At 35.8% G+C, this 20,526-nt stretch overlaps 1 protein-coding gene across 2 annotated transcripts in view; it reads right to left on the bottom strand.

Moving 5' to 3' along the window:
• Positions 1 to 6,928: 6,928 nt before the first annotated feature.
• LOC112743666 (uncharacterized) overlaps positions 6,929 to 20,526 on the bottom strand; it is a 120,492-nt gene continuing 106,894 nt past the window's right edge. Inside the window, exons 2-5 of one of the 2 annotated variants that reach the window (XM_025792969.3) lie at positions 10,325 to 10,643; positions 9,692 to 9,920; positions 8,421 to 8,573; positions 6,929 to 7,671 (exon numbers count right to left, since the gene is read on the bottom strand). In XM_025792969.3, coding sequence (XP_025648754.1) covers positions 6,965 to 7,671; positions 8,421 to 8,573; positions 9,692 to 9,920; positions 10,325 to 10,522 — 1,287 coding nt within the window. In that variant the 5' untranslated portion in view covers positions 10,523 to 10,643 and the 3' untranslated portion in view covers positions 6,929 to 6,964. Of the gene's footprint in view, positions 7,672 to 8,420; positions 8,574 to 9,691; positions 9,938 to 10,324; positions 10,644 to 20,526 lie in introns of those variants that run through there. The other variant, XM_025792973.3, reaches the window with a different exon arrangement.

Below are 20,526 nucleotides of genomic sequence, written 5' to 3'. Positions count from 1 at the left end.
ATAAAAAACAAAAAAAATAAATACTGCCCAAATAAAAAAGAAAATTGCAAGTGTTGGTATTGCCAAGAAGAAGGACACTATGCAAATAAATGTCCAAAAAAGAAAGATAAAAAAGACCTTACCAAACAATTAGAAATTGCTAAGTCTTGTTTCATGGAACCATTAGAAGAATCAGATGATAACTTAGACTATATTTTTGAATATGTCTCAGAAACAGACTCAGAGACTGAGCAATAATGCCACATTTATTACTATAAAAATAACAGAAAAGTTTATAAATGCTTTCATAGATACTGGAGCAACACAATGCTTTGCTAATACAAATATAAAACTTGATTGGGAAAAATTAAAGAAACCATTAAGAGTTAGAATAGCTGACAAATCAATACATAAAATTGACCAAAAAGCAGAAATGGTTGAAATATTTATTCAAAATTATAGGTTTATTGTTCCATCCATATACATGATAGATTCTGGGATGGATTTTATCATAGGAAATAACTTCTTAAAACTATATCATCATTTCATTCAAGAATTAACATATATAGTTTTAAAAGCTCCACATGATTCTTCAATAAATCAAAAATCAAAACATATAAAGATACCAACTACTACTATAGATAAGATTTTAAAATTTAAAATATTTTCTATATTAGAAATATGCTATTTGAATTTATATTTTCAGATAAATATCCCAAAAAATAATCTTGAAATAAAGATAGAAGAACTTTTGGATGAAGTTTGCGCTAAAAATCCTTTAGATATTAAAAATACAAATAAGGAATTAGTAAGCATTAAATTAAAAGATCCTATAAAAGAAATAAATGTTCCAAATAAAATTCCTTATTCCGCAAGAGATAGAGAAGAGTTCTCATTAGAATGCAAAGATCTTTTAGAGAAAGGAATTATAAGATTAAGTAAAAGTGCTCATGCGGCTCCAGCCTTTTACGTCGAGAACAATAATGAAATTAAAAGAGGAAAACGAAGAATGGTAATAAATTATAAGAAAATGAATGAAGCAACTGTTGGTGATGCTCATAAACTTCCTAGAAAAGATTTTATTTTAGAAAAAATCAAGGGAGCAACTTGGTTTTCATCTCTTGATGCAAAATCAGGATATTGGCAACTTCGTTTAGATGAAAAAACAAAGAAATTAACTGCTTTTACTTGCCCAACAAAAGAATCAACAAGTGTGTTGCTCTATGAATGGAATGTTTTACCATTCGGATTAAAACAAGCCCCAGGTATCTATCAAAGATTTATGGAAGAAAATCTAAAAGAACTAAATGAATTTATTTTAGTTTACATTGATGATATATTAATTTTTACAAAACAGGATAAAGAAGATCATCTTCAAAAATTGTTAATAGTTTTAGAAAGATATAAAGAAACAGAATTAGTCCTTAGCAAAAAGAAAGCAAAAATTGCAAGACAAGAAATAGAGTTTCTTGGGTTAATTTTATCCACTCAGGAAAAGCTAAAACTTCAACCAAATATTTTAGAAAAGGTAAATTTATTTCCTAATAAAATAGAGGATAGAAAACAATTACAAAGATTTTTAGGATGTATAAATTATATTTCTGATCAAGGATTTTTAAAGAATATAACAGAATACACAAAAAACTTATTTCCAAAAATAAGTACTAAAAAATAATGGAAATGGGAAGAAAAAGATAGTATGCAAATTTAAAGGATCAAAAAATTATGTGAAAAGCTTCCGGAACTCTATATTCCAGTAGAAAACGATTACTTAATAGTAGAAACAGATGCTTCAGACATAACCTGGTCAGGATGTCTAAAAGCTAAGAAAGTTATGAAAAGTTTAGAACAAGAAAAAGAATCACTAGATTCTAAATATTCCCCAAAGGAATTACTTTGCAGGTATATTTCAGGGACTTTTACTCCAACAGAACAGAGATACACAACTCATGAAAAGGAAACTCTAGCAGCAATTAAATCTCTTTAAAAAATGGAAAATTGATTTATTACCCAAAGAATTTACATTAAGAACAGACTCAAGTTACCTAACAGGTTTCATTCGATACAATTTAAAAGTTGATTATAATCATGGACGATTGGTAAGATGGCAATTATTTTTGTTACAATATCCAATAAAAATTGAATATATTAAGGGTGACAAAAATATTATTGCAGATACATTGACAAGGGAATGGAGTTCGCCTACAACGCATTAAATCAAGAAATTCAAAAATATCAGCAAGAACTCGAAGAATGCAAGCATTGTCTGCAAATAAGGGCACAGATCCAATCCCTCAAGAAAGCCATTCAGGCAATGGAATCAACACAATAAGCAAAACCATCAGAGTTAAAGCCAGCTAAACATGGTGGACAAACCAGGCGAAGAAAAAATTTCAGAAAATAAAATAATTGCTAAAATTATTAAAAAATCCACACAAGACAAAAAATATTATGTGATTTATAATGGCCCCATGAAAGGAGTATATGATGCCTGGGAAAAAGCAGCACCATTTACACATCAATCAAAGATAGTTCATAAAGGAGGATTTTCAACACTAGAAGAGGCAAAAGAATCCTTCAGGGAATATGAAGCTCTTCATCCAGAACAAACCCTAAAAAGAGCAGATAAAGCTCTGATTCAAGCCCAGAGAACAAGAATAATGAGAAACATTCCTACAAGAGCTGAAATCAAAGAAAAGAAAAGGGTTTGTAGATCAAATCTTAGAGAAACCCTTAATATAGTCCTAAATTGGACTGAAGAAAAAAGGGCAAGTTTGGGATACTATCCTATTGCCAAAGAACAGCTAACAAAGCTGGTTATTTTTCCAGAGGCTTCCCCATCTGACACTTATCAATTTTTCCAGTATGGATTAATTGATACAGTTTTAATTTTTAATGATCTAAAAATTATTAGTGAGTTTCCTGTAGGATTCGTTGATGCAGTAAAGAGATTTAAAAATATGATTGACAATGTAAATCCAAGGGATATATCCCTAAAATTTACAAATAGTCAACCTATTTTTAATGAAGAAGAAGAGTGCTTAGTTCCAGCACACCAAGTAATATTCATGTCCGTCTTCCCAGGAAATTTTCAACCAATTGATCAAATTCAAGATTTAGCAATCTACAGTCATGAAGGAAGACTAGCCAGCACATTAGCAAGGGTTTTTGAAAGAACTCAAAAAATAACGAGGGAATCTCATACAAGAATTAATTATAAAAGCAGAAATACTCTGCTTGTGTCCAGTAAAAGAAATGAAATTGAAGAAAGAGAGATGAGACTCTTGGTGGAATTTGAATCTGCATTCTATAATCTATCCGGACTCTTAGAAAAACTCCCTGAAGGGATAAAAAGGAATCTCTGCTATTTGATAAAAGACAGAGAAGACCACAAGTGCCAGCTATATGCCTCAGAAATATTTGAAGAAAGCAATAATAAAATGGAATCCACCCACATGATAAAAGAAGAGGACAGTACATCCACCCACATGATAAAAGAAGAGGACAGCGCATCTGAAGCATCCCTCAACATTATTGTATAATGACGTAAGCGCTTAGGTCATAGAGCACCAACAATGTAGCTGGTGCAAGATAATAAAACAATGACGTAAGCAATGACGTCATAAGAAGGGTAAGGATGAGAATTGTCCATCAGACCCAACCATTATAAATAGAGTGCTTAGACAATTGAAGAAGTATCAGAAAACAGAAAGTAGAAGGCTAAGAGTACTCATATGCTAGGAGAGCAAGGAGGAAGCTGCCGAGGCGATTCTGTAGTCTGACAAAAGAATTCCCTTAGGAAAAAATAGTTTTAAACTCCCCTCTGAAGTTAATATCTATAATCTCCCCTCTGGAGATAAAAACATCTTATGTAAAATATACTAAATAAAGGAAGTTTTTCTCCAGAAAGGTACGCCTTTATCCTAATCTCTTAATTATGAATTATTTAGAAAGCTTAGAATTAACGGAAGAATCTGATTATTATAGATTAACTGTTTTATTAGATAATGAAAAACAGGTTGTTCTAAAAACAGAACTAAATCTCAAATCAAATGAAAATTTTAATAAACAAAATCTTTTAAAAGAAGTTTTTAATAGAAAAAATATAATATACTATGAAAAAATTCAACTTGAAGCCCCTGTAAAAATAAAATCTGCTAATGGAGAACTTGAAATAGCCTTGATAAATGATGAAGAATTAAGTAAACAGATTGAGAAAATCAAGGATCAACAGAAGAGATCTAAAATTGGATGGATTCATATTAGTACTATACAAGTTTTAATTAAATCTACATATATGAAAGGAATTAATTCACCAATAAGTTTAGCAATCTGTGATAAAAGAATTATTGATGACCCAATAGATCAAATAATTGGAATTGTTCATGGAAATTTGGCAAATGTAAATGTTAAATTTAATGCCCATCTTGGATATGCCATATCTCTATCAACCGAAAATTTTGGTAGATCTATAAGTTTAGCTTATAAATTTCATAGAAAAAGTTTAATGGAACAAGATGATGAACCATTTTCAATTACATATGCAATAAATTATGCTTTAACGAATAGTCATCATAGTATAATATTTAAAAATAGAGAAAGAATTTATGTTGATGAATTATTTCAGAAAATTGTAAAAACAGAAATACCAAAATATAAAGCTATTGAAAACCCAGTTCTATTATTAAAAGAACCATAAAAAAGATCGGTTTCATCAAATTTTCAAATAAGAGAATCTAAAATCAATAGTCCTTTAAGTTTATCTAAATTAAAAATTAAAGAAGAAAACTCTGAAATAAAAGAATTAACAAAAAAGCTCGAAAAATTAAATGAAACCCTAAATACAAAATTATGACAATAAATAAGGAAGAAATATATGTAACTTATCAATATAAGAAACAAGAGCTTTTTGAAAGAGAAAATCGTTTGAATTATTTGCAGTTTTCTGAAATAAATTAAAGAGCATTTAAAGCTCTAAAAATAATCTATAACAAGTTAAAAAAGGAAGTTGAAGAGCTAGAAAAATTAATAGAATCTCTGAAAAATAGTGATGAATCAATGATAGAGTTTGCAGAAATTCTAAAATAAATAAAGATAAACAAGAGAAAGTGTAAAAATAAAAAAAAAATTTGAACTAGTAATAGATAATCATTTAACAAATACAAGAAAAATGATTAAATACTCTAGATTATGAAATTGCAAATTATTGAATCTATACATATTATAAACTTATTCGAAAAGTTAATAGAAATTTTGTAAAAAATTGGTATCAGAGCCAAGTTAACGATTAAAGGTAACAGTTTCTCTTTAAACAACACTTTTAATGATACGCTTTTAAATCAATAACAACTATAAGATGAAAAACGTCTTTACAAAAAGTTGAAATTGGCAACTTTATCGTAGTATCCACCTTAGGTATTAGTACCTAGTGAGATGAAAACATAACCGTTTTACGTGAACGAAGAAAAACAAAACTTTGGAGGCATATATGTTTTGATCATTCACAATTCTTTTCCTTCTTTTCTCCAACACTTAACGCGTTGTCTATATCTTCTTTTGACAATGGTGAAGGCTTAGTGTGGTGGTGTGGTTTGCAAGTTCGGGCAGTTTTGTAGGGATGCTAATGTCGCCGTTGAGTTCGCCAAGTCCGTTTGAAGAAAAGGAAGCACCATTGTTGTTATCATCGAGGTTAATATATAGTGCAATTATTTTTTTATTTTTTATTTTTTTTGGTAATCATAGATGATCCAAGGGTTTAGTTGGTTTTCTTTCTGTATGTAGTTGGGGGTGTTTTCGTTGTTGTTGAAGGTTTAGGGTTTCAGATGTTCTTCTGTTAGGGTGGGGGTTTTCAAAATGTTCTACTTTTTATTAATAGAACAAGGGAAAATTTGTTTTTTCACTAAACATGATATGCAAAATGTTGATTTTTGGTTTAGTCATAGTCATTGAGTTAAGTTGAAGGGAAAGGAGAAGATAATAGCTGAGGATGATGCATTTGTGGAAGATATTTCAGATCAAGTTGATTTGGGTTTGTAGGAGATGCAAGGGTTGAAGACTATAATGCTTATGATCCGGGGGTTGATTCTGATGGTGCAAATTCATGGCATTTATTAGAGATGAAAACTCCACCGATCTTTGAAGATGAGCTGGATGAAGATAAGGATGCTGATGAGATTTTTCAGTGCTTAGGGAGGGAGCAAGATTTGGTAAATTGCACCTTCCCAGACCTTGTTCGCACTGATGTTCTTTTCCATTTCTCGGTTGAAGACGAGCGATTCATACTCCTTGCTGTACACTTCTGCAAAAGGTTGGTTGCAACCAATACTAGAGTTGGAAGAAGAATAAGAAGAATAGCAAAAGATGGAGATAACGGAATAGAAGAAACAGAGGTACAAGAAGATAGGGGTTCTAGGGTTTATAAATGCAAACAGGGATTGCTATGGAGCATCATCACCACATTCCCATATTACCTAGCCGTTATTAATGCCAGAGTGACAGTGATTGTGCCAACTCATCATCTCAACTGCTGAATCATGCTGAAAATGGACCTGAGGACTATTATGGAGCTCAAAGTTCAATCTCGAAGTCCAAAATGGTGTAATTGAAAACTCAAGAGTATAATTAGTGTACAAACTGAATTCGAATGACCATTTTGGAAATTTAGTCATCCAAAATATATGTCACACTCAACCATGATACATGAATATGAAACATAAGCCACCAATCAACCAATATATTCTTGGTGTTTAAAAAAAAAATTGTTTATAATAATATAAAAGTTGATTCTTTTATTATAACAAGTTTAGTTATTTTGTTTTCCAGAGTCTAATTACTCTAATGATTATTTATTTTATGGGAAAATATGTGAGAAGTGAAGTATCGAATTAAAATATTTCCATTGAAACACAAGCACAGAAGGGAGCAAATAAGTAAACGAGGATAAGAGAACTAATTATCAATGACCACCTATATTTTGGAAAACAAATTACTCAACCAGAACAAAACCTTTTTTTAAGTATTCCAAACATGGAAATGGCAAGTCCAAAACATGTTCCAGTTCTAGGGATTTAGATATGAGTGCATTCACAATCAAATTCCTGTTGATATACTCACTATCTAGAGAGAAACCTCTACACACAACCAGGGACGTATTACAGACCCAAGGTACTGCAACAGTGAAAGCAAGGCCATGGCCCCCTTTTTCTTTGCATGAGTTTCCCGTACCTAAAACCACATCCTTGTATGCACGGCAAACTTGATATACATACTTTCCCATAGGCAAGACTAGCTCCAATTCAGATGGGAAAGATCCAACATTGTTCAAGACATCAGAGTCCGAATGCAGGTTCACCACGACAGTGCCGTGCTTTGGATGGAGCCTACTACTAAGGGCTTTTAGAAATGGCAAATCTGGGTTCCAGAACTTGTGGGGAAATATATCATCACCATCATAAGCATCAATAAAGATCATATCATATAGGTTGTTGCTTTTAGTAATAAATTCCTCTGCATCTGCTTCGTAGAGGTAAAGCCTTTCATGAGTTCCTTTCCACATAACTTCATTAATGACATCAGGTTTTGTGAAAGCTCGGTAGCCTGACTGTGTCATAAGTGAGAAAGCTGGGAACCCCATGGCTTGAATTGATGCTGAGATAACAAGGGGATCAATTTCAACTATGTGGACAATGGCACCTGAAAAGTGGACAGAAAATTAAGACAGGTGTGAAAGGACGAACATCGTGAACTGAAGTTACTTCACGAAAGCACATTGTTTTAGATAAGCATGTAAAATTACTTACAAATGAAAGCTACATTGAATCACGGATCTCATATTGCTTAGGAAATACTGATCACGATAAGCAAGAAACTTATTTACTCTGCATATAGGATGATTCTAGAGCCTCTCTTCTCTACGTCTCTACCACCAACAGTTTAGCTGCTAGGATTAGAGACAAATTTCCCAATGGACTTCAAGTTTTTAAGCCAGAAAAAATTCAGGAGCAGTTTGGAAATTACTCAATCAGAATATTGGAGGGTTCAGTGAAATCTTAGGGCCTAATAACTTGTAAGGGGAGAGAGGAATGAGGGATTGCCATTATGGCAATAGAATATGTGGGTGCTTATTGGAGAATTGCTTGAATTTTTCAAAAGCATAAATTATTATTTTGTATTAGGTAAAACAAAAAATACTTGTTCTTTTAGCTTTTAAAAGTTACATGCGAAGGCAATATGTAAAGAATATTTATGATAATTCTTTCATTTTGAATCGACTCACACTTTGCCTTATCTATTGAAATTGCTATCCAACAGTAAATTTTCCAGAGCTAATCAGTTTGGAAAACATCAAGAAATATAGCTTTTTTCCCACTCAACAATAATTTTCTTGGATATTCCAAGCTACCAATAAATACAGAGAAAAGCTATAAAACTAGAATTTTCACCTTGGATTTTACTAGCCAAAAACAGAGGTAAACTCCCCCCACCATGTCCGATGCATAAAATGTGCATATTTTTCTTTCCTTGCAGTGCACTGTTAATCTCATAATTACATGATGCTAAAGTAGTCAACCCACTAGATACCATACTCTTCAAATCTGCAAAATGGAACAACATAAATTAAAAGAACAGTTAACATTTAATTGAACAGGAAGTGAACATCTACTATAAGGGCAGCAAGAAACAAAAATAAAAATTTAAGAACCATGACCAATAAATTACCTCACAAGTTACTGGAAAATTATATAACCAATAAAAACATCAAAATCTAGGAGATTGATTGCCCATACGTTAACTACTAGTTACCAAGCATAAATGGCCCAGATCATTCAAGTGACATGCATTAAGCAAATCTTATTAGAACTGACAGTATAAATTGTCATCTCAGAACACACACACCAACAAAAAAAAAAATAAAAAATAAAAAGGAAGATAGGAAAAAGCTCAATAATAAAACTATTCAAAAGCAACTAACTAAATTGCTTTTCACAAATTTAATGCTATAGTCTGTGCCTGCAGCCTCCCAAATAGATGGTACATACCAAACAAAAAGCGAATTTCACTCAGATCCAAGCCAAAAGGTGCATGCTATGACGAAGAGAAAAATTGGTGAAGAGATGAAGATTCTCTTTGACAGATAGTTAAATACCTATCTAGGAGAATATATCATTTTATTTTTGTTAATTTTTTAAAGCTGATTATAAACTCCTCTTCATTCTGTTCACAATAAAACCTCTTCATCATAGAATTGTCCAAGCCACAAATATACTACATCACACAAGAACCCATATATATATATAAAACCTTGAATAAGGATCATTTGATTGACCTCGGAAACCACAGTCCACATACCAGAGCACAAGATTTCTTTTAATTCTCAAAGTTCTTCACAAGTCAAGGTTAGATTTAGTTAAATCCGATACTTAACCTTGAATTTAGTCGATTTAGACATATAATACACAACTAAATTGCATTCTTCCTAGCAGCTTCTCTTATCTTAAAAAACAGCATGTTGTATAGCAATCACTAAATAAATACCTATACGATCAACCAATCAAGCACCTCCCCCTTTGAAAAATTATGTAAAAGATCTTTTTGTTTTTTTCACCTTTATAGGCCAAGCTAATTCACCAAAATCCCAAACCAATTACCAGATATTATCAGAAAGTAACCCAAAAGAATTATCTTCAGTATAGAAAATGGTTGAGGAATGTACATGGAACGGCCAAGCAATGAGGTTGCTGTATTAGATAGACAGATTCTGGCTTATCCTCATGGTAAACAGCCATGACTTTTGCAGTGCTCTGGCGAGTAACATGGTTGAACCGGAGCACGCGCCACTCATATCCAAGCACCCTCAGATTCCCTCCATCCCCGTATCCCACATGTACCTGCTCCCACCTCTGCTGCAGCCATCGCTCTACACTAGGCCAATGCATTCTACTCTGAAACCGAGACAACCCTAACCAAGTTCCGTTAATGTAATCATGCACAAATCTCAAACGGTTAACAGAAATACGTAGTATTTTGATACGACTTATCCCTCTCTTTACTGGGTGGGACAATTGCCCGGAATTTAAAGTAGTTCACACCCCAAGTTTTGATTTGATGAAGCACTTTCACCATTTTTATTTTCAAGGAATTTAAAACACAAAGAAATTACTAATTAAAGCATCTTAATTTCTCTTATCCATGACCCACGAATTCGACTGTTAAAATACATGTTACCAAAAGAGAGACTTGAATATCTTTAATTTAGTCTACTTTCACTGAGTTTCAAATTATTTTGGGATCCAAGCACAACTTAAGGAGAAATCAGAATTAGCGTTGGGAAAGTGCGAAAACTAACGGGTTTGGAGGAAGGATGTGCGACGACAGATACGACACCGTTTCCCTTGCCGGAATTTGATTGGAGAACGGAGTGGCTGCAGTCATAGTCCGTGCCCCACCATTCCGAGGAGTAGAGCCAATCGCCTTCGTCATCAGCGTAGCGCCGCGCCGCCGCCGATAACCGGCGGAACCAGTTGGAACCAGCACTGCGCCACATGAAGTAAAACCCTAATCCTGTAAAGGTTATTTTTATTTTTTATTATTGTTATTTTGGACTTATCACTCAAGCAACACTTCTAGGAAGTTCATTTCGGAGTCTTTCCTGACACTTTTTGAAGCTAAAAAAAAAAAAGAGTTAACTACCAACCTAGCCTCCGTCTATTTTTAAAATTGACAACGCGATCTCTCAAAATAAAATTGATCTGCTTCAGTTTCTGTTCCCGATTTTCGTCACACAAAATGGTTTTCAGATATTTTTTTTTCGGCGAGACTTGACGAAAAACGCTGAGTTGTCTCGTTCGGTGCATGACCTGTCATATAAGCTGAATGACGTGTTCATTCGTTGCTGAGATGGACAAGTTGAGACGAACAGGGGCTAATTTGTCTACCCCCTTTACCATAAAAGCGACGTCTTTTGAGTGGGAAGCAACGTTTTAGTTGCTTTTGAAATGGTATGTTTCCATAAAATCCCTTCCTCTAACCTTCACATTTACAAGAAAACCCTAGGTTAAAAGCTTCCTCACTTCTCAAGACCACTGTGGATGCTGTGTTGGTACTTACGGTTGATGACTTGCATTATTTACCTCTTTTTCTTATCTAAAAGGACCATAAAGAGAGCATAATCTCATTGAATCAATGTAATTTCATGAACCAAATAATATATATTATGGTACATTGCTTTGAAATGGGTTTGTGCTGAATTTCAGGTGAAAAGAGCAATAAAAGGAGAAGGAAATAACAAATAAAGCTGGGCGTGTAAAGCTGGGCGTGCCACATGAAGCTCTGGGCGTGGCACGCCAATCTTTTGAACCAACTCTCAACAATGGACGTGCCACTTGAAGCTGAGGGCGTGCAACTTGGTGCTATGGGCGTGGCACGCCAAGTTTGTGAAGACAAGTCTCAAAGAGGGCATGCCACTTGGTGCTATGGTTGTGGCACGCCAGGCTTAAATTCCAGAGGAGTAATTTTGAGCCCCACTGTGGGCGTGGCACGCCAAGAAGTGGCCGTGGCACGCCGAGGCATATGCCAGCTTGACCTCCTCTCATTCAAATAAAGATATCTTGAGTTACACACCTCCAAATGACGTGATTCCACCTCCATTATAAAGTAGACATACAGAGCTTTCCAACCATATATAACACTTTATAATGGACACTGGAATTGAGGAAGATATTGACCCCGAAAACACAAGGAGAAAAACACATCACTACAGAGTTACCAGCCTGATCTTTTCATCTTCAAATGAATATAACTTGAGTTGTAGAGGTCCAAATAATCTGATTTTAGTGGCGTTGGAAAGCTGACATCAAGATCTTTCCAACGATATATAACACTCTAGGGTGGACATTAAAACTGGAGATGAAAAGGGCCGTTATTTCAACATTGCAAAACTTGGGCGTGCCGCTTGATATCGAAGGCGTGGCACGCCAGCTCTATTTTCATAATGGGCACGGCACGCCAGGTTCTGGGCGTGGCACTCCAGTTCTAATGGCCAAAGAGAAAGATTTTGTACATCATTGAAGGCGTGGCACACCAAAGAGTGGGCGTGGCACGCCAGTTTTATAACATATGGGCATGGCACGTTAAGAAGTGGGCGTGGTACGCCAGGCTACTTGACTGACTGACCTATTCATCTTCAAATGGGCATAACTTGAACTATAGATATTCAAATGAGTTGATTCTAGTGGTGCTGGAAAGCTAACTGATGAGCGGATAATTTATACGCTTTTTGGCATTGTTTTCATATAGTTTTTAGTAAGTTTAAGCTACTTTTAGGGATGTTTTCATTAGTTTTTATGTTAAATTCACATTTCTGGACTTTACTATGAGTTTGTGTGTTTTTCTGTGATTTCAGGTAAATTCTGACTGAAATTGAAGGATTTGAGCAAAACTCTGAAGAAGGCTGACAAAAGGACTGCTGATGCTGTTGGATTCTGACCTCCCTGCACTCGAAATGGATTTTCTGGAGCTACAGAACTCCAATTGGCGCGCTCTCAATGGCGTTGGAAAGTAGACATCCAGGGCTTTCCAGCAATATATAATAGTCTATACTTTATTCGAAGAATGACGACGTAACTTGGCGTTAAACGCCAAGTACACGCTGCTGTCTGGAGTTAAACGCCAGAAAAACGTCATGATCCGGAGTTGAACGCCCAAAACACGTCATAACCTGAAGTTTGACGCCAAGAAATGCCTCTACACGTGGATTAATCAAGCTCAGCCCAAGCATACACCAAGTGGGCCCCGGAAGTGGATTTATGCATCAATTACTTACTCATGTAAACCCTAGTAGCTAGTCTAGTATATATAGGACATTTATCTATTGTATTAGACATCCTGGATTGTACTTTTGAATCCTGTGATCACGTTAGAGAGGGCTGGCCATTCGGCCATGCCTGAACTCTTTGCTTATGTATTTCTAACGGTGGAGTTTCTGCACACCATAGATTAAGGGTGTGGAGCTCTGCTGTATCTCAAGTATCAATGCAATTCTATTTTCTCTTATTCGGTTTCTATCTTATTCTTATTCCAAGATATTCATTCGTACCCAAGAACATGATGAATGTGATGAGTCAGATTACCCTCATTATTATTCTCACTTATGAATGTACGTGATTGACAACCACTTCCGTTCTACATGCAACAGAGCTTGAATGTATATCTCTTAGATTCCCCAACAGAATCTTCGTGGTATAAGCTAGATGGATGGCGGCATTTATGAAGATCCGGAAAGTCTAACCTTGTCTGTGGTATTCCGAGTAGGATCCTGGGAATCCGGAAAGTCTCACCTTGTCTGTGGTATTCCGAGTAGGATTCCGGTAATGAATGACTGTGACGTGCTTCAAACTTTAACCTGCTGGGCGTTAGTGACAGACGCAAAAGAGGGATTCTATTCCAGTAGGAGCGGGAACCAACCGGTGATTAGCCGTACTGTGACAGAGTGCGTGAGCATTAGTTTTCACTGCGAGGATGGGATGTAGCCATCAGCCATGGGTGATGCCTCCAGACTGGTTAGCTGTGCGAGTGACAGCCGCACAGGATATTTCCCCGAGAGGAAGAAAGTAGCCACAGTTGATGGTGAACCCCTATACAAAGCTTGCCATGGAAAGGAGTAAGAAGGATTGAGTAGAAGCAGTAGGAGAGCAGGCGTGCTTGGGCTCTACAGCATCTCCACCCGCTTATCTGAAATTCCTACCAATGAATCTGCATAAGTATTCTATCCCTTTTATTATTTCCTTTTTATTAATTATTCCAAAAAATCATAAACCAATTTAATCTGCCTGACTAAGACTTACAAGGTGGCCATAGCTTGCTTCATACCAACAATTTCTGTGGATTCGACCCTTACTCACGTAAGGTTTATTACTTGGACGACCCAGTACACTTGCTGGTTAGTTGAACGGAGTTGTGAGAATAAACAGTGCTCTAAGAGTCAATATATGCTAAAGCTCAAAAAGATAGAAATCACAATTTCGTCCACCAAGTTTTTGGCGCCGTTGCCGGGGATTGTTCGAGTATGGACAACTAACGGTTCATCTTGTTGCTCAGATTAGGTAATTTTCTTTTCAAAAATCTTTTTCAAAAATTTTTCTTTTTATTTTTCGTTTTTCCAAAAATGTTTTTTCGAAAAAAATTAAAATAAAAATACAAAAAAATTAGAAAATCAAAAAAATCAAAAATATTTTGTGTTTCTTGTTTGAGTCTTGTGTTAATTTTTAAGTTTGGTGTCAATTGCATGTTTTTAAAATTTTTCTTGCATTTTTTCGAAAATCCCATGCATTCATAGTGTTCTTCATGATATTCAAGTTGTTCTTGACAAGTCTTCTTGTTTGATCTTGATGAATTTTTTGTTTTGTGTCTTTTGTTGTTTTTCATGTGCATTTTTGCATTCATATTTTCCATGCATTAAAAATTTTTAAGTTTGGTGTCTTGCATGTTTTCTTTGCATCAAAAATTTTTCAAAATAATGTTCTTGATGTTCATCATGATCTTCAAAGTGTTCTTGGTGTTCATCTTGACATTCATAGCATTCTTGCATGCATCTTGTGTCTTGATCCAAAATTTTCATGTTCTGGGTCATTTTTGTGTTTTTCTTTAAAAATTCAAAAATAAAAAAAATATCTTTTCCTTATTTCCCTCCAAAATTTTGAAATTTTGGGTTGACTTGGTCAAAAATTTTCAAAATTAGTTGTTTCTTACAAGTCAAGTCAAAAATTCAATTTTAAAAAAAATCTCATCTTTTCAAAATCTTTTTCAAAAATCATATCTTTTTCATTTTTTTTTATCATTTTCGAAAATTTCAAAAATTATTTTTCAAAATATTTTCAAAATCTTTTTCTTATCTTTTTATCAAATTTTCGAAAATTAAGCTAACAATTAATGTGATTGGTTCAAAAATTCGAAGTTTGTTACTTTCTTGTTAAGAAAGGTTCAATCTTTAAATTCTAGAATCCTATCTTGTAGTTTCTTGTTAGTTAAGTAATTTTAAAAAAATTAAATCTTTTTCAAAATATCTTTTTCAAATATATCTTTTTATCTTTTATCCTATCTTTTTCAAAAATTTTATCTTTTCAAAATTTGATTTCAAAATATCTTATCTAACTTCTTATCTTCTTATCCTTCTCAAAATTTGATTTCAAATCTCTTTCAATCAACTAACTAACTTTTTGTTTGTCTCTTATCTTTTTCAAAACCACCTAACTACTTTTCCCTCTCTAATTTTCGAAAACTCTCTCTCTCTTTTTCAAAAATTCTTTTTGTTCTAAATTTTAATTTTAATTATGTTTTGTCTTTGATTTTCGAAAATCACTAACCTTTTTTTCAAAATTATTTTCGAAAATTTCTTTCTCTTTTCTTATTCTATTTAATTAATTAATTACTAACACTTCTCTTCACCTCTCTTCATCCACAAATCCGAACCTCCTTCTTCATTCTTCTACCTCTTTCTTCTTCTACTAACATAAGGGAATCTCTATACTGTGACATAGAGGATTTCTTTTTCTTTTCTTGTTTTCTTCTCTTTCATATGAGCAGGAACAGGGAAAAGGGCACTCTTGTTGAAGTTGATCCAGAACCTGAAAGGACTCTGAAGAGAAAATTAAGAGAAGCTAAATTACAACAATCCAGAAATAACCTTTCAGAAGTTTTCGAACAGGAGAAGGACATGGCAGCCGAAAATAATAATAATAATAATGCAAGGAGAATGCTTGGTGACTTCACAAAGCCAACATCCAAGTTTGATGGAAGAAGCATCTCCATTCCTGCCATTGGAGCCAATAACTTTGAGCTTAAGCCTCAACTAGTTGCATTAATGCAACAAAACTGCAAGTTTTATGGACTTCCATCTGAAGATCCTTATCAGTTTTTAACTGAATTCTTGCAAGTCTGTGATACTGTAAAGACGAATGGAGTTAATCCTGAAGTCTACAGACTCATGCTTTTCCCTTTTGCTGTAAGAGACAGAGCTAGAATATGGTTGGATTCACAACCTAAGGATAGCCTGGACTCCTGGGATAAGCTGGTCACTGCTTTCTTGGATAAGTTCTTTCCTCCTCAAAAGCTGAGCAAGCTAAGAGTGGATGTTCAAACCTTCAAGCAAAAAGATGGTGAATCCCTCTATGAAGCTTGGGAAAGATACAAGCAGCTGACCAAGAGATGTCCATCTGACATGTTTTCAGAATGGACCTTATTAGATATATTCTATTATGGTCTATCTGAATTTTCGAAAATGTCATTGGACATTCTGCAGGTGGATCTATTCACCTGAAGAAAACGCCTGAAGAGGCCCAAGAACTCATTGACATGGTTGCAAACAACCAGTTCATGTATACCTCTGAGAGGAATTCCGTGAATAATGGGGTACCTCAGAAGAAAGGAGTTCTTGAAATTGATGCTCTGAATGCCATATTGGCTCAGAACAAAATGTTGACTCAACAGGTCAACATAATCTCTCAAAATCTGAATGGATTGCAACATGCATCCAACAGTACTAGAGAGGTAGCTTCTGAAGAAGCTTATGATCCTGAGAACCCTGCCATGGCAGAGGTTAATTACTTAGGTGAACCTTATGGAAACACCTATAATTCATCATGGAGAAATCATCCAAATTTCTCCTGGAAAGATCAACAAAAGCCTCAACAAGGCTTTAACAATGGTGGACGCAATAGGCTGAATAATAGTAAGCCATATCCATCATCTTCTCAGCAACAGACAGAAAACTCTGAACAAAACAATTCTAATTTAGCCAATATAGTCTCTGATCTGTCAAAGGCCACTTTCAGTTTCATGAATGAAACAAGATCCTCCATTAGGAATTTGGAGGCACACGTGGGCCAGCTGAGTAAGAAAGTCATTGAAACTCCTCCCAGTACTCTTCCAAGCAATACAGAAGAAAATCCAAAAGGAGAGTGCAAGGCCATTGATTTAATCAAAGTGGCCGAATGCATAAAGGAGGAGGAGGACGAAAATCCTAGTGAGGAAGACCTCCTGGGACGTTCCTCAAACAAGAAGGAGTTTCCTATTAAGGATCCTGAGGAATCTGAGGCTCATCTAGAGACCATAGAGATTCCATTAACTCTCCTTCTGCCATTCATGAGCTCTGAAGAATATTCATCCTCTGAAGAGGATGAAGATGTGACTGGAGAGCAAGTTACTCAATATCTAGGAGCTATCATGAAGCTGAATGCCTAGCTATTTGGTAATGAGACTTGGGAAAGTGAACCTCCCTTGCTCATTAGTGACTTAGATACTTGGATTCAGGAAACTCTACCTCAAAAGAAACAAGATCCTGGCAAGTTCTTAATACCTTGCACCATTGGCACCATGAGCTTTGAGAAAGCTCTATGTGATCTTGGGTCAGGGATAAATCTGATGCCACTCTCTGTAATGGAGAAGCTGGGAATCATTGAGGTACAACCTGCCTTGTTCTCATTACAATTGGCAGACAAGTCAATGAGACAAGCTTATGGAATAGTAGAGGACGTGCTAGTAAAGGTTGAAGGCCTTTACATCCCTGCTGATTTCATAATCCTAGATACTAGGAAGGAAGATGATGAATGCATCATCCTAGGAAGACCTTTCCTAGCCATAGCAGAAGCTGTGATAGATGTCAACAGAGGAGAGTTAGTCCTTCAATTGAATGGGGAATACCTTGTGTTTCAAGCACATGGCCATCCCTCTGTGACAAAAGAGAGTAAGCATGAAGAGCTTCTCTCAGTTCAAGGTCAAGAAGAGCCCACACAGTCAAACTCTAAGTTTGGTGTTGTGAGGCCACAACCAAACTCTAAGTTTGGTGTTCAAACTCCATATCCAAACTCTAAGTTTGGTATGGAGACCACACACTAAAATTGACCTGATCATCTTGTGGCTCCATGAGAGCCACTGTCAAGCTATTGACATTAAAGAAGCGCTTGTTGGGAGGCAACCCAATTTTATTTATCTAATTTTATTTTATTTTGTTTCTTTGTTATTTTTGTGTTTAATTAGGTACATGATCATGAGCAGTCACGAAAAAATCAAAAGAAATTAAAAACAGAGTCAAAAACAGAAGAAAAAAATTTTTCACCCTGGAGGACGCACGGGCTGGCGTTCAACGCCCAGAAGATGCATCTGGCTGTCGTTCAACGCCAGAACAGAGCATCTTTCTGGCGCCGAACGCCCAAAACAAGCTACATCCTGGCGTTTAACGCCAGGATGCGCACACAGAGGACAATCTGGCGCTGAACGCCAAAAACAGGCTTGAAACTGGCGTTCAACGCCAGAAACAAGCATCACATGGGCGTTTAACGCCCAGAACATGCACCAATGGGCGTTTGAACGCCAGAATGATGCATGAAGGCAATTTACACGCCTATAGGGTGAAGGAATGGTATTTCTTTTCACCTCAGGACCTGTGGACCCCACAGGATCCCCACCTCAGGATCTGTGGACCCCACAGGATCCCCACCTACCTTTTCTTTTAATCCTAATCACACTCTCCTAATCCAAATCTCATTTTCAATGTCACACTTCCCAAAAACCTTCACCAATCACCTCAACCCCTCTTCCCAATTTCCCCATGCACCATTCACATCAACCTCCTCTTCCCCATAAACCCCACCTACCCTCATCAAATTCAAATTCAATTTCCCACCCATTCCCCCCCAAAATGGCCGAAACCCAACCCTCCCTCACCCTATAAATACCTCTCCTTTCTTCTTCATTTTCACACACCAAAAACCCCTTCTTCTCTCCTATAGCCGAACCCCCTCCTCCCCTTCTCTACTAAAATTTTCTTCTTCTTCTTCTACTCTTCTTTTCTTTTTTGCTCGAGGACGAGCAAATTTTAAGTTTGGTGTGGTAAAAAGCCTAAGCTTTTTATTTTTCATTCACCATCAATGGCACCCAAGACCGGAGTTTCCTTAAGAAAAGGAAAAGGGAAGGCAAAAGCTTCCACTTCCGAGTCATGGGAGAAGGAGAGATTCATCTCCAAGAGCCACCAAGACCACTTCTATGATGTTGTGGCAAAGAAAAAGGTGATCCCCGAGGTCCCTTTCAAGCTCAAAAAGAATGAGTATCCGGAAATCCGACATGAAATTCAAAGAAGAGGGTGGGAAGTCATAACCAACCCCATGCAACAAGTCGGAATATTGATGGTTCAAGAGTTCTATGCCAATGCATGGATCACTAGGAACCATGATCAAAGTATGAACCCGAATCCAAAGAACTATATCACAATGGTTCGGGGGAAATACTTAGATTTCAGTCCGGAAAATGTGAGGTTGGCGTTTCATCTACCCATGATGCAAGGTGATGAACGCCCCTACACAAGAAGGGTCAACTTCAATCAAAGGTTGGACCAAGTCCTAATGGACATTTGTGTGGAAGGCGCCCAATGGAGTGTAGACTCCAAAGGCAAACCAGTCCAACTAAGAAGACTGGACCTCAAGCCTGTAGCTAGAGGATGGTTGGAGTTCATCCAAAGATCCATCATCCCTACAAGCAACCGATCTGAAGTTACTGTGGATCGGGCCATCATGATTCATAGCATCATGATTGGAGAGGAAGTGGAAGTTCATGAAGTCATATCCAATGAACTCTACAAAATAGCCGACAAGCCTTCATACATGGCACGGCTAGCTTTCCCCCACCTCATATGCCATCTATGTTATTCAGCCGGAGTTATCATAGATGGAGATGTCTCCATTGAAGAAGACAAGCCCATCACCAAGAAAAGGATGGAGCAAACAAGGGAAGTTCCTCACGGCCCTCAAGAAGAACATGAGGAAGTTCATCATCAACAAATGCCTCAAGGAATGCACTTTCCTCCCAACAACTATTGGGAGCAACTTAGTACCTCTTTGGAAGACTTGAGTCATAATGTTGAACAACTAAGGGTGGAACACCATGAACACGCCCTCACTCTCCAAGAAATAAGAGAAGACCAAAGAGCAATGAGGGAGGAGCAACAAAGGCAAGGAAGGGATATAGAAGAGTTGAAGAACATCATTGGTCCTTCAAGAAGAAGACGCCACTAGAGGTGGATTCATTCCTTGTTCTTTATTTTCTTTCTGTTTTCGGTTTTTAAGTATTATGTTTATCTATGTTTTTGTGTCTCTACTTCATGATCATTAGTGTGTAACCATGCCTTAAAGCTATGAATAAAATCCATTAGTCTTTCACCTCTCTTAAAAGAAAAATGTTTTAATTCAAAAGAACAAGAAGTACATAATTTTCGAATTTATTAGTGAATTTAATTTAATTATATTGATGTGGTGGCAATAATTTTTGTTTTCTGAATGAATGAATGAATAGTGCATATTTTTGATCTTGTTGTTTATGAGTGTTAAAATTGTTGGTGCTTGAAAGAATGATGAACAAAGAGAAATGTTATTGATGATCTGAAAAACATCATGAAATTGATTCTTGAAGCAAGAAAAAGCAGTGAAAAAAAAAAGTGGCGAAAATTTTAAAGCAAGGATCCAAGGCTTTGAGCATTAATGGATAGGAGGGCCCAAGGAAATT

This window comes from Arachis hypogaea, chromosome 2, assembly GCF_003086295.3.
Source record: "Arachis hypogaea cultivar Tifrunner chromosome 2, arahy.Tifrunner.gnm2.J5K5, whole genome shotgun sequence".
NCBI lineage: Eukaryota > Viridiplantae > Streptophyta > Magnoliopsida > Fabales > Fabaceae > Arachis > Arachis hypogaea.
The sequence above is the reverse complement of the archived record's forward strand: the minus strand, read 5'-3'. Positions and strand labels throughout refer to the sequence as shown.